The 26136-nt window shown below is 41.9% G+C and overlaps 1 protein-coding gene across 11 annotated transcripts in view; it reads right to left on the reverse strand.

Annotated features, from left to right (window-relative positions):
• Positions 1-5466: 5466 nt before the first annotated feature.
• The window catches only part of LRRC8D (leucine rich repeat containing 8 VRAC subunit D), a 115952-nt gene continuing 95282 nt past the window's right edge, over positions 5467-26136 (reverse strand). For all 11 annotated transcript variants that reach the window (XM_064588865.1, XM_064588871.1, XM_045897242.3 and 8 more), the window contains one exon: positions 5467-8411. In XM_064588865.1, the coding sequence (XP_064444935.1) occupies positions 5833-8411 (2579 nt within the window). In that variant the 3' untranslated portion in view covers positions 5467-5832. The remainder of the gene's footprint in view (positions 8412-26136) is intronic.

The raw sequence follows: 26136 nt of genomic DNA on the forward strand, positions 1-26136 counted from the left end.
ACCTGGGTGAGTCCTTTGGGTGGGTCTTCCCCTGAAACGACTCCAGCCAATTTCCATGCCAGGCTATTTGGCACTTTCCCAGGGACATTCTGGAAAGGCTCAAATGAGCAGGTTATCCCATGGTTGAGTGAGCTTTAAGCAGCTGACCAGACCCAGCCTGAAGGTGAAACAACGCAATGGGGTAGTTTAGCTACCTGGGCTTGTGGAAGGATGTCTATGGCCTGAGCACAGGTACATGTCATTAGAACAGTTATAGGACCTTCAGAAACCTCCGACTCCTGAGAGAATGATATATACTCCCACCACCTCTTCAAGCGGTCAACAAAAGCAATATGACTATCAGGCCGCCTTCCTACGGTTGCCATGGTGATATGAATGCTATAGTTGCCGCAGGAGCAAAAGGGAGGCATGGAAGTTGGTACAAGCCACAAGCACAAGCAAAACCCCAAATCCTCCCCATCGAGAGCCCAGTGGGAGAGGCAGAACCCAGTGGTGGTAGAAACACCAGTCACCAACACCATCCTCTTCCCAGCTCCTGATGGTGACCAGCTGACTGGTTCTTGCTAGGTGTGCTATTTAGGACAATGCTTCTCAGGTTCTACCATGCCTATAAATCACCTGGGTATCATTCTGTTACAATAGAGACTTTGATTCCATCGGTCTGGGTAAGGATCTGAGATTCTGCGTTTCTGAGAAGCTCCCTGCACTGCAATTTGAGCAGCAAAGTCTTTAGGACTTGCATGTGTGAGAACCCCCTAATGAATAGGGGCTTCAACAAGACAAGAGTTTACTCCTCCTTTATGTAACCCTGCTCTTCGAAATTGCCAGGGGCCCAGTCTTCTGTCCTAGTGCTGGGCCATCCCTGCTTTGTTGCCCTGTGTCTGCAGTCTACACTGGACTCACTTCTAAAACCTGCAATTTAACCAGCAGCAATGGAGAAGGGGATGGCATGCTCTTCCCTTTAAGGGTCCAACCCAGAAATTGCACATTCCCTTTCCATTCCCATTCCTTTGGCTAGAATTTAGTCACATGGCCAAATCTAGCCCCACGTAAGGTTGGGACATATTTTATTTTATGCATATTTTATGCTGTGTTCCCAGGTGTGCATTGAAAAGTCCCTACCAAGGAAGGCGAGAAGGCACAGTAGGGGACACTAGCAGTCTCTGTCACAGTTGGGGATAAAAATAATGGCGACACTGGAATGTTATTGAGTCCTTACTCTCTGGCAGGCAACAGCGCCTTAGATGAATCACCTCATTCAATCTTCACAAAAAACCCCACCATTGGTAGGTACTATTATTGTACCCATTCACAGATAAAGAAACTGAGGCTTAGGGAGGTTACGTAGCTTGCTAAGGTCAGGATTCAAATCCAGACACTGTCACTCCTGAGCCTGGAATCTTAGGAGTAGGGAAAGGACTGATGATAGAAACAGCAGGTGGGGCCAGATGGTTTCAACCCTCAGAGGGCCCCCAGCAGTGGGAGGGCGGTGGGTCGTGAGTCTATGAGGTGAAACCCCGCGGGATTGACTACACCAAAAATCTTGCGCATTCCACTGAGAAAGAGAAAGACGATGCTTACCTGGGGCAATTTTTACATCGTGTATTTCCAGGGGCAGAAGGACGAAGACGTTCTCCTTCGGAGTTTTTACGATTTGTGAACCAAGGAGCTTATTATGCCCCAGGTGTTGGCGGCACGGTTGTCTCCTCAGGCTATCCCAGGCTTGAGAGGCGGGGTCTGTGGCCGGCTGTGGTCGCCCCGCCCCCGCAGCAGACACTACCCTGAATCCCTGGTGCATTTGTCCCAGGAGAGCCACCGCCGGCCAGGACCAGATGGGACCACTTCTGGTGTCAGTCACAAGTTAGAAGACATTGGAAAACTGTTTTCCAAAGTTCTCCCCACTCCTCCTTCTATTCATGAAAAGGGCTTTTTGTTAGTACAGCCTTTGGGGATTCAGTGGATAAAGGGACCATTTTATTGGAATGAATTACTGACGCAAGTGCTGCCAGAAATCCTAGCGAGAGGCCAGCACTCTGGCTTTTATTCAGCAAGGTGAATGGAAACAGCTACTGGGCGTCGCTATCAAGGGCACTTTGGAGTTCACTGCCATCAGCAACTTTGAGTTGCTGGTTGACTTTGAGTTTAGCAATAAAATAGAAGAATTTCTCCTTTATATATAAAACATGACAAATGGGCAGGAACTGTTGGCCAGGGCTTATATACAATAATAATTCTACCTATTATGAAATAATACCTACAATAATACATAATTCTACCTATTATGAAATTGCTGAATCTCCACCACAAAGACTGGGGTCCCTGTAACAATTCCAGTTTATTCTTCTGAATCCCTGGAAAAGTCACTTTTCTCTGTTGAGCCAAATGAAAGCTGCGGGAAAGAGTCAAACAGCCAAAAGTAAACCTCCGCCTTTGTGGGACTCACACAGACCTGGAACATTTAAAGGTTCTTTAAATTAATTCTCTTCAGATGGTGCTCAGAGGAATTTGGAAGAAGGTATGAAAATACTAGTGAGCCAAAACGCGTACATTCTAACTTGTTTCTCCCCCATGCCTGGTGCATGCGGTGCCAACCGTAAATTTGAAGACACATGGACTGACAGTGTATTTCTCCATATTCTCATCTGCTGTTTTGTTGAGACTCCAAGACCCAGTATATTTAAAAGTCTGCTAGATGAATCAGCATTTCTTGGGCAACCTCTTTTAAAATATTGCTATTTGCAAACAGTGGCAAGGAATGAGGCACTTAAATCAATTGACCGTGAACTCTTCAGAGTTCAAGGAAATCATTAAGGGCTGATAAAGTCAGTAGAAGTTTGGGTAAGAGAAAAGGTTCCCCTTGATGTTGTCTGAAGGCATGTAACACCAATCAGTTCTAAGTGATTGAACCCCAAGTATTGATTAGGAAACAGGTGCCCACAGGCAGCTGTCAAGCTTGGGAGTGTCACACAGATGGACTCCTACAGACCTCTCTGAAAAGCAAGATGAGCAGTGGGGGTCCTGCCATTTATGCCCTTCCAAAACGACATGCACTTGTTTTAAGAAAGGATAAGTTTCCTAGTCTATAGAGCAAGGATCATTAAGATCTGGCCTGTTTATCTCACAAGAAAGATAATGAAGCATCCTTCTAAAAATGCTGTACCCGTGTCTGATGGTGGCATTACTATGCAGGAAGAAGAGTGCCCTATGTGGCTGGTGGGAAGGAAAAGTCCAGGAGTGTTTATAGGCAGAGTTTATAGGTGCAAAACTTCCCTGAAGCTCCTCTTTAAGTGTGCCCCCTCCCAGCCATAGTTCATTCACCCAAGTTCTCTACGCCTTCTAGATTACAGTTATAACCATTTGTATAACTTGCATTACTAATATTCTCTCCTCCACTTTGCCAACAGTTCCTGCCCATTTGACATTTTTTTATATATAAAGGAAAAAAGTCTTACGTTTTATTGCTAGCACTTTCTCTGCCTGCCTCCCCTAAACTCAAAGTCAACCAGCAACTAAGCTCGAAATTGCTGATGGCAGTGAACTCTGATGGCAGTAAAGCTCCAGGAAGTAGCCAAGGATTTTGACTCATTCCAACAGTGAATTCCCAGTTCTCTGGAGTGGCTAGGCACACAGTAGGTGCATAATAAATTCTACTGAATACATCAGTGAATGCTGAAGAGAAATGGAAGGTACGTACATAATAATCAATTTGCTTCTATATCCCGAATTTGTCCTTGCTCTCTCATTTTCTGAACTCAAGATTTTATAAACTAGTCTTCTAGGAGGAGAGAGAGTGGCTGGGATGCTGGAGTTGGGGTCAGTTTCTATTTCAGCCAGAGAGGCCAAGGCTTTCTCTATTAGTGATACCACTTCTCAGAGTATTCTCAGAGTATTTATAAACTCCACAGCCAGCAAAGATGCACCACCACTTACAACAGGCCAGTACCCCGAGACCAGTTTTGGGAGGAAAAGCAAGGATGTGAATCCATCTTTTCACATTCTCCACAAAATCCTTCAAGTCATGCTAAGGTGTGACAAGAGAATGTCCAGTGTCTTTTATTTTTTTGAAGTTTATTTATTTTTAGTAATCTCTATTCAACCCAACGTGGGGCTCAAGCTCCGAACCTCAAGATCAAGAGTCATATGCTCTTCTGAGTCAGCCAGGCACCCCTCCAGTGTCTTATTAGAGGAGTCCGGTCTTGTGTAGAGATGACATTACTTTGTCATCTGGAGTGCCAAACAGTCTTTTTCTCTTGAAAAAAACACATCTATAGAAAGGCTGAGAAACACCTGCTGACCAATACCTAAACAGGTGGCAGGGAATTTTTTTGCTTTCTGAGATGGGTTTGGACACTTTGTAGGGTAAAAAAGGAAAATCATCATCTAAAAAGTAAATGCTGCCAACACTTCCCTGGGCATGAGCCCTCCTAGCCACAGGCAAGCACAAGAAATACAGCCTGTTGCTAAATAAATACACAAAGTCAGGTTTCCAACTCAGTGAGCTACAAGTCCTATTTTTTCCCTAGCACTGAAAAGGGCAAGAAATTAATGATAATTGCTTTGATTTTGTGTTATCTTCCAAATGTTGATATATGGGAAAGCATTAATCACTAAGCCATTAAAAATTTTGTCTTGGGGGGTGCCTGGGTGGCTCAGTCATTAAGCGTCTGCCTTCAGCTCAGGTCATGGTCCCAGGGTCCTGGGATCGAGCCCCGCATCGGGGTCTCTGCTCCGCGGGAGGCCTGCTTCTCTCTCCCACTCCCCCTGCTTGTGTTCCCTCTCTCGCTGTGTCTCTCTCTGTCAAATAAATGAATAAAATCTTTAAAAAAAAAAAATTTCATCTTGCGGGGGCGCATGGATGGCACAGTCAGTTAAGCATCTAACTCTTGGTTTCAGCTCAGGTCATAATCTTTGAGTTTAGGGGAGGCAGTCAGAGAAAGTGCTAGCAATTAAATATAAGACTTTTTCCTTTATAAGTATCAGGCTCCCCACTCAATGGGGAGTCTGCTTGACATTCTCTCTCTCCCTCTGCCCCTCCCTACTGTGCTTGTATGCGCTCTCACTCTCAAGTAAATAATTTAAAAAAATTTGTCCTGATTATAATTAATTTTTTAAAAAATCTTCTATTTATTGGCAACCTTATAGTATCGATAGAAAAATGTGTCTCATAATAACTCCAGACTACGGAAAAACAGCTATTAGTAAGGGGGGGGTGTCATTTTTTAATTTTTTTCTTGTTACTTAAAAAAAAAAATCAACTTCCCCTCGCCTCCCCCCACAATCTACACACCTTCACTGTGTTCCAGGCCTTGAAGAGTGTAAAATCTCTAAAATGGGATTCTCAGAAGTAGAAGCCCTGGCCCAAATCCAGATTTCCAAGCTGGGACCTGACGTGTCTTGAAGTGGTCTGAATTAAAGCAATACTGCACTGATGAGGCAAAGTAAATCAAGACACCTCCAAAAAGGTGGTATAGTACGAAAAATGTCAATTTAATCATTTACTGTAGCAGGCAAGCAATTTGTAAACATTCAGTAGCGGCAGCATCCAAGTTACAAACGATTTAAAAAGAAACCAAGATTAGTGATTATAACTGTTCCTTCCCTTTCCCCAACAGAAAAAAAGAAAAAAAGATTTGGAAACGAAGGACTGAAAACACTACAAACAGGGAACATTCAGTTACGTCTTCTATCAGCCTTCTATGCATCCTCTTCTCTGTGTTTTATTTTTAAAGATGTATCTACTCCTAAAATGCATTATCTTGCAATAACTTGTACGTGAGTGTTTGCAATCTAGGAAGTTGTTCCTGCACACGGATGTGCACGGATCATCTCAGTTTAAATCCCATTCGCAAAGGGAATATTTATGTCTTGGTTCAATGCTTCTTTGACTTCGAGTGGCAGGGTGTCAAAAAGGTGATCTTCCACGACAAGCCCGCTTTTCTTGAGCAGGCGACACTGGCCCAGCTGGGCTGGCAGGCGGTCCAAGCAGTTCCCCTTCAGCTCCAGCTGAGTGAGCTGGGAGAGCTGACCAATCTTCTCGGGGAGGAAGGTGATGCAGTTTTGCCCCAGATTCAAAGTCCTCAACTTCACGCATTTGAACAACTGTTTTGGCAGAATGTCCACTTTGTTCCCAGTGATATGCAAATGCTGTAGGTTCTGAAGCAATCCTATTTCTATCGGAATCACTGAAATGTTGTTGTAGCTTACATCTAAGCATCTGAGTTTCTGTAAACTGAACACCGCCACGGGTAAGGATTCGAGCTTGTTGTTAGAGAAATAAAGTGACTCCAAGTTTTTGACATGGGTGATGGAGGGAGGAATGGTAGCGATTTTATTATGCCATAATTTTAAGCACGTCAGTCGTTTTAAATGCTGGAAACTGATGATCTCCTCAATTGTGCGGATGTTATTTGATTTTAAGTCCAGTTCCTGCAGATTTGAGAGGCTGAAAATAGCATGGGGGATTCTCTCCAGCTCACAGTTTTGAAGTTCGAGCTCGGCGACATTCATCATTTTCTTAAGGCTGTTCAGTACCAAGAGTTTAGTGCCGTCATTATGAATGACTAACTTTGTAAGATGTGGAGCCACATCTGTAATGTTGGAGGGAACTTTGGTCAAATTACTCTTCACGTGGAGAATCTTAAGGTGCCGCAACTCTCGGAGAGATTCGAGTCCAATCATCTTATTGTTCTCAGAGTTCAAATTGCCTATCAAGTACAACTCTCGAAGGTTTTTGAGCAGGTACACCCAGGCAGGGATTTCAGCCACGTCGGTGAACTTCACGTGAAGGCATCTCAAGTGATCGCGGAGGAAGCTAAAAGCAGTCTGTTCCACTTTTGCAGGGCAGTGGCAGAGGTGAAGCTCTTGGAGGTTAGTCATCTGAGAAATCTTAGCGGGAATTTTAGCTTCCGGAATCAGTTCAAGTTTTAGCACATCCAGGTCTGTGAGGTCAAAGACGGCGTCGGGCACACCCGACAGCATGAACAGATGGAGTTCTTGCTTGTCCTGGGCGTTGCGGGACACGTGCTGCCGAAGTTTTTCAAATGTCCACTCGTGGTTCAAACTAATTTCCCTAAGTTTATTTTCACTGACTTCTGACAGGAACACACCAAAGCGCTTTGAATACAGCTGGTCATACTGGTCTACCATGTGCAGGAGGAACGCAAAATCATTTTTGACATCTGGAATGTCACTGAAACTGCTCTCTTCTCTGACTTTTTCGAAAGAATATTCCTTCAAAGGTATCCTGAACAACCAGAAGAGAGTGTAGAGGCAGATAAAACCATAAACACAAATAATGGATATATAACTGATGAGAAGCTTTTTCAGCATGTAAGCCATGTTGTGGGTGCACTCGAATACCTCATAACCAGTCAGGTGCTCCACTTTGGGCTTGCAGATGTGTTCAAAGCTGATGGCGTTGACGAAGTTTGCAGTATAGCAGAGGATGAAAATGAATTTGGCTGTTTTGATAAATGTTTGGACCACGTAGAGCTTGTAGATCAAGTCACTGTCTTCCACATGGGCACGGAACTTCCTTACTTTCTCAAACAGGGCTTTGGCCTGTTCCCCATCTTTTTTATCCAGGATGGTCATGCTGGGGACTTCAATCACAGGCTTCTCGGCTGAGAATTTGAAGCCTGTTTTGTTGATCATCGGGGTACTGGCACTAGGGCTCCCTTCATCACTGCTGGTAGACACATGCTTTGGTAGAGTCTGGGCACCTGTTATTCTCTGCTTGTTTTCCTCCGAGTCTTCACACGCTGTCTCAGACAACGCTTTAGTAGTCCAAGGAGATTCAAAGCACTTTCCTAATATTGAAACAAAATGTTCTACTTTTGAGCATGTTTTGGGATATTTGAACCAAAAGTTGCTACTGACCATGAGAATAATAGTATGTATGAGAGCAAGGTATGGAAAGTACTTAGAATACCACGGAAGGGCCAGATGGTAACACATCTGATTAATAAATACATATTGCTGAAAATCCAGGTTTGTCTTTCGGCCTGTTGGATCTTTCTTCTCTTTCTTTGTCTCCTGATTTGGAACTGTCGAATCGGTGTGAGGATATGTGGCTCTGAGAGGTATGTCAGGTGTCACAGCAGATGCGCCAAAGGAAATGTCACTTGCCGCCCGCCCGTCTTGGTCTTGGTCAGTGGCTGCTTCCATCTTGGGAATATTGGTGGTGACGGCGCCATTTCCCGGGGGCGTGTGTGCCTTTGAATTTACAGGAGATGGCAATACTGGCAAGCAGACCACCTGATCTTTGGTAAGCTGCATGGTTCCTGCAAAGATGGCTACCATCAACATAACGACAGCCAGGTAATCCATAAACACGTCCCACCATGGTTTCAGGATTCGGTAAGTTGGTTGAATGTCATTAAGTGAAGCAACTTCTGCAAGGGTAAACATTCCTGGAAAACAAGAAAACAAAAGACATCATTACAAAGATGCAAGCAAAAACATTAAATGAAAAAAAAACTACTTGCGCCAAATTAAAGTGTTCTCCTCCACGTCCTAGCTTTTTATGCAAGATAGGTGTAGTAGAAAATAAACTAAAAGGAACACCTATGAGAAAAGAGGTGGTTTGTCGTAGGAGCTTTTCTCTCCAACCCAAGAGAAGAGAAGAGGAAAAAAAAAAAAAAAGGGTGGGGAATAAAGAATGCCTTCTAGGTGAGAAATAAAGGCAGCCTGCCAAAGAGTTGGAGTAGAAAGGGGGGGAATAGTTTGAGAGCCAGAACGCAAAGACTTGTAACTTCCTGGACCTTGAAGAAGGATATGAGAACAAGACAGTATTTGCTGTGGACTGGACTGATTCAAGGTTAAGACTGGAGTTTTAGGGAGAGAGGTGAGATGACTTCTATTTTGTACAAGCCAAAATGGAAGGCTCCGTGTGTATTATTAAACTCTACATAAGCCTTGTGTACCAGACTCAGGCTTACCACTTACTAATGGTGTGATTCTCTAAGCCTTGTGTTTCCCATCTGTATGATGGGGACGATTACTTCTGAGGGGTATTGGAAAGCTTAACTTAAGTCCTGATTATAAAGCTCTTAGCACACCCTCTGGCCACAAGTATTTGTTCGCTCGTTACGTTAGCTCTTATCACTCTGGTGGAAATGTACCATGGACAGCTGAAATTAGGGTCTAGAGTTTAAGAAGAGTCTTAGTATACACATACTTGGGATTTATCAATATAAAAATAGCATCGCCTTGGATACAGCCCCTGTGGAAGCATGTGGCATGAGAAGAAGGTCAGAATCACAGGGAAATGATCAGTGACAAGACATCAAAGAGGTCAGGGCCTGTAAGACCTTGGATCTCTACCAAAGCAGGTGACCCCAGCAGCAATGAAGGGAACTCCAGTACCAGGACACCTGAAAATGTGGCCACCAGTTACTGATGGCTGGCAGCATTACAGTCCTGAAACTGTTCCTACAAGAATAAAAGTACCTGGACAATCACCCTGGGAGAAACCAAGAAAAACACAATGTTTATAGGGCAAGTGATGGGAATGGGCTTCTGTAATCATATATGTGAAATAAATGCTTATCTTCTTGAATTTGGAAGTTTCAACTTCTTGAAAAGTAACACCATCCCATTCTACTTTCTTGGGATGCTCCCAGGTTCTAATATTCATATATAAAATGACTTATTTCTTTGAAAAGCTAGTAAAAACACCAGAAAGATGAAAGGCCAGGCAAATACCTAAAGTTCTTGGAATACATTATTTCTTTTTTTCTTTTTTAGGATTTTATTCATTTATTTGACAGAGAGAGACAAAGCGAGAGAGGGAACACAAGCAAGGGGAGTGGGAGAGGGAGAAGCAGGCCTCCCGTGGAGCAGGGAGCCGGATGCAGGGCTCGATCCCAGGACCCTGGGATCATGACCTGAGCCGAAGGCAGATGCTTAATGACTGAGCCACCCAGGAGCCCCAGAATACATTATTTCTTAAAATAAAGAAGATAGATGTTTATCTAATTATGCAAAAGTTGCCTGGACTGCTGTGTTGAGAAGGATTCTGAGGCTGACTCTGGTTTCAGCAGGAAAGTGTTACATGACTGGTTACTAGTGTCTCCCTTGGATGACAAAACAGAGAGCGATGGTGTCAGTACTTTGACTCTGCTTGCTCTGTTTTAGAGTAAGTCTCTGAAGATCGGGACCATGTCTTATTTCTTCTGAAACTCTCTACATACACCTAGTACTGTACAAGGCAGGAACATAATATTTCCTAATAAAATACAATGAATATCTATTCAATTATAATAGCAATTCTCATATCTGTAGTTTGTTTTTTTTTTTTTTAACTGAAATGTCTTTTATGTAACTAGGTAAACGTAAGCCCAAGAACTCCAAATACATCTAAACTATTCCGTTGTACTTATACTTTGTGAAAATTGCTAGAAATCACATTTCTAGACTTCAGGGCTGAAGTATGAAATGCCTGGCACCCAGTGTTTATTTAAAAATGACCAAGGAAGTGGGAAACAACATCCCCACCAGAATCCCTTTATTCTGAGCTCTTATATCTTGTGCGTGTGTGTTTGGTTTTGTGAGTGGTTGGGAATTTAAGCAGGAAGCCAGGCTACTGGAATGCGCGGTGGGCCAAGCTACATGAGAAACAGTTCAACCACATGTCATGTGAGCTCTTTGGTCCCTATGTAGAATGCACAAACTGCAGCCCCGAGCCACAGGTTACAAAGGGACTCTTACTTCAGTGTATAGAGACTGCAGAACACACCTCACAGGTTTCTTCCTGGCAAAGAACTTCATACGGTCATACCCGCGGACCATGGTTTTAAAGGGCCATCCGTATAAATAATAAAAAAAAAACAGGTTTTCTTGTTCTTTTTTTTTTCTTTTGCACATAATACCTCTTTCTAATAAGATTTTTCTTTACTCTTCAAATAGTTGCATTGGGCTCTCAAGAAGTCAGGATGTTTGGGTTGCAGAACTGAGAGGAGAAAGGAATTTTGAAAGTCATCCTGCTGAGAATATTAGTTACTTCTCTGTTAAGTCCTATTAGAACTGGTTTCTCTGCTTCGTCTTTCTTTTTATTTACTTATCTACTTTTTATTTATTTAATTATGGTTATTACAGTATAGTTGACGTGAAATACTCTATTAGCTTTGGGTGTGTAAGACAGCAATTCAACAATTACGTACATTACGAAATGTTCACCGTGGTTAACTGTGTTCACCATCTGTCACCAAAGGGATTACAATATTATTGACTGTATTTCCTATGTTGTACGTTTCATCCTTCTTTATTTTATAACTGGATGTCTGTACTCCCCAATCCCCTTCGCCTGTTTCATTCATCCCTGCGCTGCCACCTTCCTCTGGCAACCACTGGTTTGTTCTCTGCATTTGTGAGTCAGTTTCTGTTTTTGTTTGTTTGCTTTGTCTTTTATGGTTTCCCCATATAAATGAAATCATATGATGTTTGTCTTCTGCTGTCTGTCTGCCTCCATTCTTGACCTCCTTCAATCCATCTCCCACCTGCTGTGGGTCCTCTGGTTAAAACTTCTCTTCTCCCAAGATTCTCTATGCCCTAGGTTGATAATGTCTTCTAGCTTCTCCAAGCAGCCATTCATTCCCCCCTGTATTCTGGTCCTCCTATGCATTGTTTCCTCTACTTCCTTCTCAATCACCTTCATTAGGCTATCATCTTTCCCAGGAAGCCCTCCCTGACCCCTAGTCTGGGTGGGGTTCTTCTCCAATGTGCTCTCACAGGACTCTGTACCTCTACCCCTGAGAGCCCTTGTCACACTGTGGTGGAACCAATTGATTATTTGTCTGATCCCATACTTGATTTTAAATTCAGTGGGGCCAGGAGCCAGGAACCATGTCCATCCTCCTCATTCCCATATAGCCAATTGCCTGATGCATAGCAGGTGCTTAATCAAGGAAAGACTGTATGGCTCTTGATCGTCATCTTCAGCATGCTGCACCTCCTCAAAATTCCTCAAGAACAACTATCAACTATATATGGCATTGGGCAGAAGAGCATTTTATTAAACTTAATTGCCACCACAGTGCAACTTAGGCCCTTACGAGAATAAAAACTCTAAGCCAGGCCTCCACATAAAAATAAATAGCTAAAGGATCACAGAGCAAAGAAACTGTGGGATCCTTGTAACCAGTACTTTGTAGCTGTTAAAGCTTCATCTATGGTTTTAAAGCACCTTGGACTCGGGACAGGCTTTGATTCCAAGAGAGAGAAGTGGAGGTTGATCACTTTCCCAGAGGAGGGAGAAAGAGCTAAAAGGGGTTGCAGAGAACAGAGCATTAGGGTACTGTAACTTCACAATGACCCTGAATGATCGCTAGCTCAGCCCCCACATCCCAGCAAGGGTGACAACATCTGAACAACAGGGACCAGCATGCAAGGGTGGGCTCTTCTCCTCCACCATGCTGTCTACTCTGCCACTGCCCACCAAGGGTTCTGTGCCCCTGCCATTTCCTCCAGCCCACTTCCCTTTTTCCTTTCTGTTCAACTCCTACTTATTCATCAAGCACCAGCTCAAGTATTACCTCTTTTCCCAAACTCCTATTTTCTGGTCTAATAATATCTGTTTCTAGTATTTGTCTCTTCATGTAGATCTTGAGCTCCTTATGGGCAGAGACTATGCCTTATTATTCACCTTTGATCCACTGTGACCTACCCTCTCCCCTCTAAAGAACAGACAAGGCATTTAGTGATGATGATGATGATGATGGCAGCTATTATGTGTCGCCTTCCTTCCACATGCCAAGCACTGTTAACAGGAGCTTTACATCTGGTATAATCTCCTGCTTTTGTGCAGGATGCATTCCTGAAAATGAATGTAAAAAGTTTAGAGTTTCAGGTTTTAGGGGCTGAGGGAACAGTTCTACTTCCAAAATGCTACACAGTATCATAAAAGCCACCAGAATTCCTAAAATGAAAAAGACAGGGGCACCTGAGTGGTTCAGTCGTTAAGCGTCCGCCTTCGGCTCAGGTCATGGTCCCAGGGTCCTGGGATCGAGGCCCGCATTGGGCTCCCTGCTCCGCGGGAAGCCTGCTTCTCCCTCTCCCACTCCCCCTGCTTGTGTTCCCTCTCTCACTGTCTCTATCAGATAAATAAATAAAAAATCTTAAAAAAAAAAATGAAATGAAAAAGACAGATAAAAACAAGTTCTGGTGAGGATGTGAAGCAATGAGAACCCTTAAACATTGCTGGTAGGAATAAATTAGTAAAACCATATGGGGAAACTTTTGGGTTAGTATCTACTAAAACTGAACATGTGCCCACTCCATGACCCGGCAATATACCCATAAGAAATACATATCCTTATCAAAAGCCACGTACAAAGACATTCACAGCGACACTATTTGCAATCACCCTACGCTGGCAGCTAGCTAAATGTCCATCACCAGTAGAATGAAAAAATGAAATGTGGTATGTTCACAAAGTGGAATATCCGGCATCCATGGGAATGAACGGCCTAGTTATATGGGTCTGCTCGGTTTATAAAATGCGATCTGGGGGCGCCTGGGTGGCTCAGTCGTTAAGCGTCTGCCTTCGGCTCAGGTCATGATCCCAGGATCCTGGGATCGAGCCCCGAATCGGGCTCCCTGCTCCGCGGGAAGCCTGCTTCTCCCTCTCCCACCCCCTCTGCTTGTGTTCCTGCTCTCGCTATCTCTCTCTCTGTTAAATAAATAAATAAATAAAAATCTTAAAAAAAAATGCGATCTGTACACTTAGGCTATGTGCCTTTTTGGGTAGTCATTATGTTTTAACCTTCAATAAAAAGTTTCAAAAAGAAATGATAAAAGCGCAGACACCTGCCCTACGAATGTGCAGTGTCAGCAGACTGAGGCTTTGCCTTCCCCCATCCCAAGGCTCGCACAGGCTGGCTGGGATCCGAGGCCAGGGACCTACTCTCCCTGGAGTACAAAGGACCAAATCTGCCACAGAAAAGCAGGTGCAGAGGTGTGAATCTACCAGCTCTGGCTGGGACTGGCTGAATGCGCACAGATAGAACGCCAATGGAACCCTGCCTGAATTCCATCTAGCCCTCACCATGTTACTCTCATCTGCCACTTTCCCATGACAGAAACAGGCTTGCAGGAGTTACGTTGCGAAGGTCAAATAATTAGTGGTGGGATCTGGATTGAAAAATCTCAGCTAAGGCCAAACCACATGTTCCTTCTAGCGGGCTACACTGCCTCTCTTCTTTACTTCTTGTGTTTGCAGTTTGCAAACTACTTTTCTATGAAGTAGTTTCATAGTTTTCATAGCTGGTTTTCACAGCAACCCAGAGAATGAGGCCCTGCTACTGTCCACCAGGAATGAAGAAACCCAAAACACAAGAAGTTTAAATGACCTCCTTGGGCTAATTAAGTGACACAGCTAACAGACTCTTTCATCTCTGTATCTCCTTCTCTATCACGTGGTCTTCCAATGCCTGTTCTGTTGGCTAAGGTTGGCTGCTGAAGGAGGAACTTCTGACCATTGCCCTGGGCTTTGAGGAGACAGAGGAATGAAATTATGTAATCATCACCTTCCTTCCCTAAGGTGACCTTTTACGACATCCGCTCAGAATTCAAGAAAACCATGAGCCAGGTGCCACGGAGGGGAATGTGGAAATGATGTAACTTAGTCCTTACCCTCCAGGAGTTCCCGGTCTAATGGGCATCCCCATTAGCAGTAAGTGTGCTATTACAACACAGTAAGAAAACTGCCCTGACCGGGTTAATACAAAATACAGGAGGTGCAGGACAGGACAAACCCATGTCTGCATCTGATAACTGGGGGGGGTGGGGGGGTGGGGGGGTGCGAGTGGTTCCACAGAGAGGTGGTTTCTAAGCTGAGATCAGGAGAGGGACAGTCATGGGGTGCCTGGGACGGTAGGAAATACGATTTTGACAGAAGAAGTAGCAAGCACAAAGGCACAGAGATATGGGAGAAATTAGCTATTACAGAAACTACAAATAATTCTACTGTTAACCCATTCATAGTCTAGTATTACCCCTGTATAGACAGCACACTTTACAGGTAAGTCACAAGGTAGAAACAAACTGAGGCATGGATGGTTTAAATGTAGTCTTAAGGAAGTGCCTGGGCCATAAGGCAGGAAACCAGTATTTTCCAGCAATGTCAGCCACTGACTAGCTCTTATCTCAAACACAGGACTTCAGTAAATGCGCCTGTTACCCTATTTTACCCATCAAAAACTGAGTAAAAACTTCCCACCTCCCAGAGAGTGTTTCAACCATTAACTGCCTGAAAATGCAGTAGCACTTTGAAAACAAAAGTTACTTTTCATACATGCAAGTACATACCAAGTATAGTAAATACATATTCATATAATATAGTATGTTAAATACATGATGATCCTCAAGTGACTTTCTAATGTGAAAGTCAAGTCAAGGAGAGAGATCAGTACCTAACTTCCGTATCTTAAGGTTTGATCTCTTTAGCGAACTGGGACTCAGAATGGATATACATGGTTATCAGTGGATTTTTTTTTTTTTTTTAACCCAAGAAAGGCACATTTAGTCAGTATTAATTGCATTCATTCTTTGGGTTCTCCTTTATAGTATGTCTGTTGCAAAGGACTTAAAATAATTACATTACAAGCATGATGATTTCACATTCCAAGGCTTCTCTATTTATGGTACATATGAAAATCAGCTTAACATTCCTGTAAGCACACATTTCTCATGGAAATTGAGACAGTTTTTTGTACTAGAACTGAAAGAGGGAAATTAATGGACTTTGGTGGAACACTGATGGATCAGAAAAGATTGAATCTAAAGAATCTAAATTCTTTTACAATATATGATTCTATTTTCTTATCTGAAAGTATGACCAGTAATAATGGACTAAACCAATAACCGATAGCCAGGTTCAAAAATTAGAAGCTATGATGGTTGGACAACCCTGTGAATATACTAAAAAATGCTGAAAAGTACACTTAACTGGGCGAATTGTATGGTATATGAATTGTACCTCAATAAAGTCATGAAAATTTAGAAGCCAGACCTCAATCTTTATTTTACTGCCTAAACCGTCTTTCAACAGAAACTGGATAGTGAAAGTAGGTAGCCAAATTGTAGATAGTCATGCTACACTGTATTCTAGGTTCAAATATGTTCTAAAATGATTGCTATGTTATTATGATTACATTGAACTGGTTCTGGAGAAAAATCTTTAGCACTTATCCTCTCTGAGCATCCATGCCTCATCTATTAAATCTTGGTAACAATATTGGCATGTATTGGAAACAATTCAGTTTAGGGTTTGCTGAATCTGAATGCAGAAAAAGAATCACTGAGGAGTAAAGCAAGCAACTGAAGAGGGTTAGGCCAATTTCTTGAATTTTGAATTAGCATGTAGCATTATGTACACAGAAGTAATCCTGAAATAAATGACAGTAAAACATCGGTTTCAATTTCATTTCTTTCAAAAACATTTCAATTAAAATTACTAATTTTTTTTAAGATTTTATTTTTAAGTAATTTCTACACCCAACATGGGGCTCAAACGTACAACCCCGAGATTAAGAGTCACACGCTCTGCCAACAGAGCCAGCCAGCTGCCCTACAATGAAAATTACTTATATGAGGAGGTGGCAAAGTTTGATGCCAAAGAGATCTGGATTCAAATCTTGTTTTTTGCCCATGTTCTTTAGCAGTGTAAACGTGGGGAACTTAGTGTCCGTTGGAAAACTTACATTAATGAGATTATTATTAGCATACAGCAAAATCCCAGCATCAAAACAGAAAAACATGGCCTCCTAATTTAAACTTTAAAAATTAATCCCATCTGCACAAGGAGGCCTTCAATACCCCTATTAAAAGGAAGACAAATGGCTCTGAAGTATTATTTAATGAAAAGAATTTAGAGTACGAAATAGCAAACAGCTTGATTAATCAATCTAATACATATATTTTTCACATAGGTATGAGTTCCCTACCCAATCAAATACCAATTCTCACTTTCTTTCTACTGTGTTCTGTGAAAAACCAGTCAGTTTTCTTGGCCAAACTGGGCAAATGGGAGAACACCTGAGACTAGTGAGGATCAAATTCTCAAATCCTTCAGTGAAATAAATCAAAGTAGAACAAGTTAAAGTTCATGAAAAGGTAATAAGGTATTTCATCACTACCAGTAACCCTTCCTCAACATTCAATGTACATGTAAACATATGTATACACGTGTGCAGGAACGCACACGCATGCCACACCCAATTCAGACATGAAAAACTCCTAATAGAATATACTAAAATATATATTTGTGTAAAGTTGTTTTTGTAGCTCACAAGTTCTGAGTTTTTTCAATAATTATTTTATTTATTTATTTTTTTAAAGATTTTATTTATTTGACAGAGAGAGACAGTGAGAGAGGGAACACAAGCAGGGGGAGTGGGAGAGGGAGAAGCAGGCTCCCCGTGGAGCAGGGAGCCCGATGTAGGGCTCGATCCCAGGACCCTGGGATCATGACCTGAACCGAAGGCAGACGTTTAACGACTGAGCCACCCAGGTGCCCCTTTTTCATTAATTATTAATTGGGACGCCTGGGTGGCTCAGTCGGTTAAGCGTCTGCCTTTGGCTCAGGTCATGATCCCAGAGTCCTGGGATCAAGTCCTGCATCAGGATCCCTGCTCAGCGGGGAGCCTGCTTCTCCCTCTGCCACTCTCCCTGCTTGTGCTCTCTCTCTCTGACAAATAAATAAATAAGATCTTTAAAAAAAATAATTATTAATAAATATTATGGATATTATAATTATGCAAGATACTCTAGCTGATGTAATTCTATATGTAAATATAACAACTCACTTAGTGTTACTCCTTCTTAAAAGATTATAAGAAATTTTATTTATTTTTTTCAGAAGAGGGGAGGGGCAGAGGGAGAGAGAGAATCTTAAGCAGGCTCCACGCCCAGTGCAGAGCCCAAAGTGGGGCTCAATCTCATGACCCTGAGATCATGACCTGAGCCAAAATCAGGAGTTGGATACTCAACCAACTGAGCCGCCCAGGTGCCCTAAAATTTTCTTTTTAAACTCGTTTTTCTATTTTTAGGAAATAGAATTTTATTTCTATTTTCTTAGTCGGTAGAGCGTGGGACTCTCGATCTTGGGGTTTTAAGTTCGAGCCCCACTTTGGGTGTAAATATTAAAAAGAAAATCTTAAAAAAATAAAAATAAAAAATAATTTTCTTCTAGCACTACTCTGGTCTAGCTACCTCAAAAATAACTGAAAAAAATGTTTAGGGACTCATCCCTTGATTTTACAAACCACTCAGCTATCTAAAACCTACTAAAACCAGATTTCACATCGGGCAAAATCCACCCATTTTTCTAACTCCAAAAGCTTTTCTTTTTTTTAGAGGGGAATAGGCAGAGAGAATCTTAAGCAGGCTCCACACCCAACACAGGGCTTGATTTCATGACCCTGCCAAAATCAAGAGCCAGACTTTTAACTGACTGAGCCATCCAGGTACCCCTCCAAAAGCTTTTTATAAACCCATTTAACACCTGAAAGAAGAGAACTTGAGAAAACTCAGAACTTGTGAGCTACAAAAACATCTTTACACAAAGTATATTTTAGTGCCTATTTGGAGTTTCTCTCTAGAGTATTGCTATTCACAGAGAAAATCCACTTCAAAGCTAAGGAACAGAACTCTCAATACATTTTAGAAGACCGAAGGCAAAATGTCTCAGGAATTAACAAAAAATGTTTTAATACACCATTGTGTATTTTCTTGCCTTTTCTTCTAGCTCTTAATTCTAAAAGTCAAGCCCCATGTTTGAAAGCTAGAAAATGAGATCTTATTCATGGAACAAAAGAGCCTCTAAATCAGTGTCTTCCACATTTCATTTCATGCAAACATCAATGTTTCTTTTACAAATGATCACCAGCCTTGCCTTGACCAGGAACTCAGGCCAACAGAATTTCACAAATCCTTCAGGACCTACAGGCATTGCTTAGTGCACCTTCTATTAGAAACTACATTTCATGCAACAAATATTTACAGAGTATCTATGTACTAGATACAGGTGCCGGGGATAAAAATGGAAATAATAATAAGAAAAAATAGTAGCTCTCCTTACTGAAAAAGCAGCCTAGAGGAAACACAGAGAAAGAGGTATGGCGACAGTCTGATCAGCCCTGAAAAAGAGAGCTGACAGTTAATGGGCTTTAATAAAGGCTCCAGAGAAAGCCATCCCACGCTCAGAGAGGTGTTTGGTCAAACCCTTCTAATCCTAACTGCATCCAGTTTGCGAGGAAGCCAGTGGGATTGCTAAAGGGAGTTCTGTTTGCATTTCTACATTCTTCCTGCCTGGAAGATAGGTATCTTAGACCAAAACTGACCATTTTCTTTTTAAGTTTACTCACCTTTAATATTGCTTCTCCAGTGTATGACTGGACATGCCTCAGACTGGACTAAGGAAAGTGATCCAGAATGGAGCTCCCCGACCCCCTTAGGACCTTTCCATGGTCCCGGGAAGTCTTGCCACATTCTGTTCCAGTTGCCTTTGGGACAGATAGCCCTTCTCATCACAAACCCATGGGTATCTGCTCTGGATATAGAGAGCTGGGAGGCTACCAGTCCTTGTTCTTGATTTAGTCCAGACTGCTAGAAAGCACCTGAGTACTCTGCCTGGTGCTCATCTTACTAACCCAAGAAAACTTCTCAAAGTTAGTAAAAGATACTCAGATATGGATATACCACACCTTGGACACGTAGTTCATGTTAAAAGGGCTACTTGGTGGTTCATTAGGACAGCCCAGCCATCAGGACTAGAAATGAACGCAGAGTTAGACAATGGTTGCTCATGACCCTTGCTGAACCGGGAGTTCCATCTGTCTGTCTCCTCCTCTCCCTCCACCTGGGTTTGAATTCCTAACCCAAAGGAGGAGTTTCTTTTATCGGCCTGTACCCAGAGCAGGACACAGGGAAAAAAAAAAAAAAACTTAATAAAGGTCTCAACCAGACCAGAACGAATCCCGGTGACCTATAACATCATTCTAGGAGTGGGTGTAGAAGGCACTGAACCCGTGAGCCAAATTCTGTTGCTGTTCATTACAGGGACATATGAGGTCACTATTAATTATGCCAAAGTTAAAATGATCAGCTTTGACAGGAATTCTTCAATGTCCAGACGGACAGTACCATACAGCTCTTTTGAACAGGTTATTCTGAAGGTGACTCATATTGATAGACCATCTGCATGCAGTTTGGCTTATAAGTAAACATTCCACAGAAAAACAAAAAGACAAAGGTAAGCTTGGGCACACCCTCACCAGGAGATAAGACCGAGGTCTGATCCTTGATCGCGGGCAGGTGATAAGCCAGTGTGAACTCTGGGACAGAGGCAAAAGAGCACCATTTTAGCACACAGCCGGGTGATATAAAAAGACCAAGCAGGAAGGAACTCCAGAGAGGCAGACTCCCGGAGACAAGGAAGCTGCCAGAACCTCAGACTTTCCTTCTCCTTGTCCTCATGGTGTTTTCTGCCCTTGCGCACACATACTGGATGCAGATGTTCTGACCGCATCTAACTGTGCGTGCACGGTTTGCTGGAGTCAATAAACACTTAAGTCAGAATACCCTATCAAAGTGCTGAGTAAGTACCCAAAGCACATGGTAAGTGCTCAGTGAAAGCTGCTGTCATTATTCCCTGTGTTGTACGAGGCATTTTATATAAAGAACTCTATAAAAATTCTTTGCTACTACATACGAAGAGAAGAGCTTGCCTTTCATGATGTGCTGATATAAGAGCAATGGAATCTGGGTGTTCACCACTTAGCTGTAGCTTCCAAGAAAGTCAGCTGAATTTTATAATGGCATTATAAGCATTAACTCTTAGCCTAAATCTTTGTTTACTTATTCACTCCCTCATCCCTCCATCCATGAAATATACCTATGTACTCAAGTGTTAACATGATGCAAATTCCTGGAGAAACTCTGGTGAGCAAATTCAGACATATTTCCTTTCTCACAGAGTGCATGCACAGTCAAGGAGAGAGAACTTTCATGACTGAAGATATAAAATGGTCAACTGAGAAGAGCTACCAAGAAGAGGGCCACTCAGAGGCAGATTTACTTTGCAGGGAGAGAAATGTGAGCTTCAGGACCCCTCGCTGTCATGGACCCCTTTCAAGGCCCTGCACCTACTTTTTATATCACGAACTTTCTGTTCTTTTTCTAAAAGAGATCTCCCCTGTGTCAGGATTCCTTGACCTTCCCCTGCTTGCACGCATCATGAAGGCAAATAACAGGGGCTTTTCCTCCAGGCGGCAAGATCAGGAAAGAAGTCAGGACTGGGGCAGAGTGTGGAGAAAGAGTGCAGAGGGGCTGGGCCAGAAGGTCCAAAGGCCCCACGCCGTGGAGAGATGAGGAAAGAGCATCTGAGGAACGGAAGGGTCTGCAGCCTGGAGCTCAGGGAGGGTGTGCGGTGTGAGGGATGCAGTCCCGCGAGCCATGTGGAAGTTTCTGATGTCATCGAACTAAGGGCAGCAGGGAGCCACCGATGTGTTTGGAGCTTGAGATGGGAGGCAGGTGACAATCGGGGTGGTGTCTCTTCCAAGATCAATGTGGACTGGGTGGACAGGCTAGTGAGGGAAGATGGGAGATTAGGAGAAAGAGCTACTGGTTACTCCGGGCAAGGGATGAAGGTGAAGACTGGGTTCTGAGTGGAGAAGGGAGGGAGCGGATAACACGGAGGATTTAGGAGCTAACAGGCCCAAGAACTAACAACCAGACTTAATGGACTGATGAGGAAGGCGAAGGGGAGAAGGTATGACCCCCAGATTTCCTTTAATTCTCTCTGTCATCGTTCCATACCCTTGTTCTTTGACATCCATTTACAGGATTTTACTGTAACTGAATCTTTTTTCCTAAGCCCTTCAAGTCCTTTCCTTTCCCCCACACACATCTTCCAGAATCCTTTATTCTTTTTTTTTCCCCAGATACTTTTAAAAAGTAAGCAGATTATATATAATAAGTGAAAAGAAATATAAGTCCTCACATGTTAGGACATGAAATCTATAAGCTTAAGATAGTCTGAAAAACATTACTTTAGTGTTATCAACATATAGATGATGGATAGCTATCTTTTTACAGTACTTCTGGGGTGAAGCACAATTTTAAAATGAAAAACAGTTCTGCTTTCATCTATATTTAGAGAATGCATACATATAATGCATTGTACTGTACAACATTATATGCAATATAATCAAAAGAAAGCCAGCATTTAGCACTGTAAGAATCCTACATATAGTCAAAGCTTGTAATTTTTTGTGCTAATAAAACCTGGTTTCTGGAATAAACTAAAATGGAAACTAGTAAAAAACCAAACACACTCCTTCTTTAGATCTTTCCGTGGAGACAGGGAAAGGCAGCCTAGTTTTGTTCTTTCCCATGTTTTCTTTAGGTCAATATTAAAATGAGTCCATATTTTATAAGTATACAATAGCCAAACAGTGGGGTGGCAGTGAAGATGGGGCAAAGATATAAGGGGCAACAGTATGAGAACGCAACGAAATACTTTAAACTTATACAAAAATAATTTAAAAATGGCATAATCTATGCACAAATAATCGAGAGTCTCCTTTTACTGAACTGATAATTTAAAACAGAATTTCAATTCTTACACATTGGTAGCATAATGGGTAAGAATGTGGCTTAAGGAGTTAGCCTGCCTGAATTTTCATCCCATCTCCACCTCTGACCACTTCATCTGTAAAATGGACACGCAATTAATGTCTCCCATCACCAGCTGTGTAAACTCGGGCTTTAATTTTCGTCATCCGTGAAGCGGGGATAAAATATCACTGTGACAAGATACACAAGATATCCAGTATAATGCTGAACGCACAGTAGGCATGCTCACTGAATGTTCCCACACCAACCACTCTCCAAAATTGGCTCTAGATGTCCAGACAAAATTAAGGAAGGTGGGAGCCCCTAAAGAAAACCCTGAAGAATGTGGTGACAATAGAGAGAAAAAAGGACCATCAAGGATTTGAGAGGGGAAAAAAAAACAAAGAAGAAGAAAGAGAACAGGAAAAAGACCCAAAACAACAAGATAAGAAGGAGGGGCCTTCAACATAATAAAGGTATAAATCAAATACCACGAAGATGAAAAACAATCAAAACTCTTAAAAATCATTAATGACATTTGCCAAAATAATCTCTATTAGAGTGGAATTCATTATTGACATTACAAACCATCTGAGGTTTAACAAAAAATTCTGCTGAAGGGTCAGCCTTCTAAAGTAATACGAAGACTCATTTTAGAATTAGTGTTAAAATGGTAAGCTTGGCTGAATATCACTTTTGTCCTATTTCAAAGGATTTGATAAAAGAAAGGAATGTTTTATTCACAATTTACTTTATCTTGTTTCTCAGTGCTTAACATCTATTTGTGTAGCCCTTGTGAAAACTCCATATCATCTCTAGAAAAGCGGGTCTGATAGGATATTTAACTGGAAGCCCTTCACTAACTAACGTGTGCATGGACTTAATGGTATTTTCCCTCTTCCCAAATTAGGATGAATTAGCAGAGTTTTAATAGAGAGCCACAATCATCATGAGATAATTTATAACATTTCCCTTAGTTATAAAGTAATAGTGGAGATGTAAAACTAAGGCACAATTGAATAGCCCATGGTTTGTAAAAACTCCTGAGCCTTTTTGTATTGGGAAGGTACGATGACCTTACCTATATGCACATGGTTACCTTACACATAAATTAGCGTAACTGCTAATTCAGTATGCTGATTTTAGATGAGTTGCTTCTTTGAGGATTACATGAAGATCCTTGACTTTAAATAATTGGGGGTATTCACTTTCTTTTTTTAAAAAAAAGATTTTATTTATTTATTTGAGAGAGAGAGAGTGAGAGAGAGCATGAGAGGGGAGAGGGGCAGAGGGAGAAGCAGACTCCCCACTGAACGGGGAGCCTGATGGGGGACACGATCCTGGGACTCCAGGATCACGACCTGAGCTGAAGGCAGTCGCTTAACCAACTGAGCCACCCAGGCACCCGGGGGGTATTCACTTTCTGACAAAGCATGACATCCATTCAACTCTGAAAAAATGACTCAAGATAACATTTTTGGGGAAAAAAAAAAAAGGTGCTACATATGCAAGTGCCAACGTATTTATTTAAGCATCTGCTATTTTAACTGTAGAGATCATTAACAGTGTTCCTCAGCCCATTTCATGTCACAGTCCACAGAAAAAAGGGCATTTTTACAAGCCCTTGTGTAAACTCAAGAGGGTGAACACAATCAGGCCCTGGGCTTTAGGTTCCACCCAAATGAACTGATATTTCAGCCATCTGGTACCCATTCCTGGCACAGACTGGGAATTCCAAACTAAAGTATAAGATATTGGATGTAAATAAAGATCTAAAATCTTCTAAGTGATAGAATTTATCCATCTGAGATGTGGTAATTTTTGGAGTGATGAGATGTTATTTTCCTTTCTTCCTCATGAGCCAAAACCCCAGTAAAAACAGATCCTTATAACCAAGAATCAGTTTGCTTGTTTATGTCATTTTACATGCAACATATTAGAACTATAATAATAATGATATGTACTGTTTTGATGGACTGATATCATTAGGTAGATGCTGCTAAGGCTAAAATGGAGGGTGGCTGTTCAATCACCCATTGATTCATTGTCAAGCACTGCATTGTGTGTTAAGGTATTAAGGATTTGTAGTTGAAGATAACTTATCTGGCCCATCATAGACTTTAGGAAACCTTTATTGTCATGAAGCCATCAGGCTCATATCATTACACATTATCAACATATATTTGGCTTAGGTAGCGATAGGTGCTGAGAATATGTATATAATAGAGCAAGACTGACATATAGTCCTTACCCTCCCATGGCTTAAAGATCTGCCCACGCTTACTTTATGTACTCTGGAAAAGATGAAGTATGAACCATTACCACCATTCTGCCCAGAATTACTTAAACAGTCCTAACACATCCTAATCTAAAATGACAACAAAGTATATGACTGTTAGGAAATCTGTGAGAGCTGAGACCAGTGATATGCAATAAAAGTGAAAATATAGTTCATCTTCTGAACTGGAAAACTTTTGAGAGTGACAAATGCAAAACAAAAGGGGAAGCCAGGATAAGGTATAACTGGGACTCTCCCATGAAAACCAGGAGCTGTTGTCATCCTTATAGGCCACATGAGCTAGAAATATTTGAGGCCATTATGTAAGGCTGATGTATAAACACAAGTCTAGATTTTTTTAAGGCAAATAATCCGTAGACACAGTCTATCTTTTTTTTTTTTTTAATATTTTATTTATTTATTTGCCACAGAGAGACACAGCGAGAGAGGGAACACAAGCAGGGGGAGTGGGAGAGGTAGAAGCAGGCTCCCCGCTGAGCAGGGAGCCGGATGCAGGGCTCGATCCCAGGACCCTGGGACCACGACCTGAGCCGAAGGCAGACGCTTAACTGACTGAGCCACCCTGGCGTCCCTAGACACATCCTATCTTAAATATTTGACTCTTTAGCTGTTGATTCAAAGTAGTTGATGTCTCAAGATAGTCTTTACTACTTTATGAATGGGGACTGACCTTTTATCATGGTAGTACGATACATATTACAATTATTTTCTAGTAAGAAATCTAAAATTTTTAAAAAGATGAAATAGACATAAACCATCTAACCAGCATTTCCTACCCACCAAGATATGTGCAGAAAATGATAATATTTGTACTGTACAAAGTAGAAGACCACTGAAGCTGCTCATAACTGGAGTGCCCTGCAATGTGGGCTGAGAGCATATGTATTTTGGCAAACATGTATGTAATTCTGTTATTAGTATGCCATACCACACCTCCTGAGAAACTGACCCAAATGATGTAACACACCGACGGATGTTGTCTGTTTACACAACTGAGAGTGAAGAATACAAGAGGGCAGGATGAATGATAATTTCCCTTAGAAAGAGAATATGTCAACATTACCTTTCAGAAAATGCTCTGAAGATGGAGATGAAATGTTACCAACAGTTGTACTAAATGTAACAAACGTTAAGTACTGACAACAAAAGTCTGGAGGGAAATTCCATGCTATACATGCTCATGTGTCTAGTGTCACCAACTTTTACCACAAGGCATTAGTTGA

This window comes from Mirounga angustirostris, unplaced genomic scaffold (assembly GCF_029215605.1).
Source record: "Mirounga angustirostris isolate CCGP_5_RB_7025 unplaced genomic scaffold, mMirAng1.0.hap1 SCAF_4, whole genome shotgun sequence".
Taxonomy (NCBI): Eukaryota; Metazoa; Chordata; class Mammalia; order Carnivora; family Phocidae; genus Mirounga; species Mirounga angustirostris.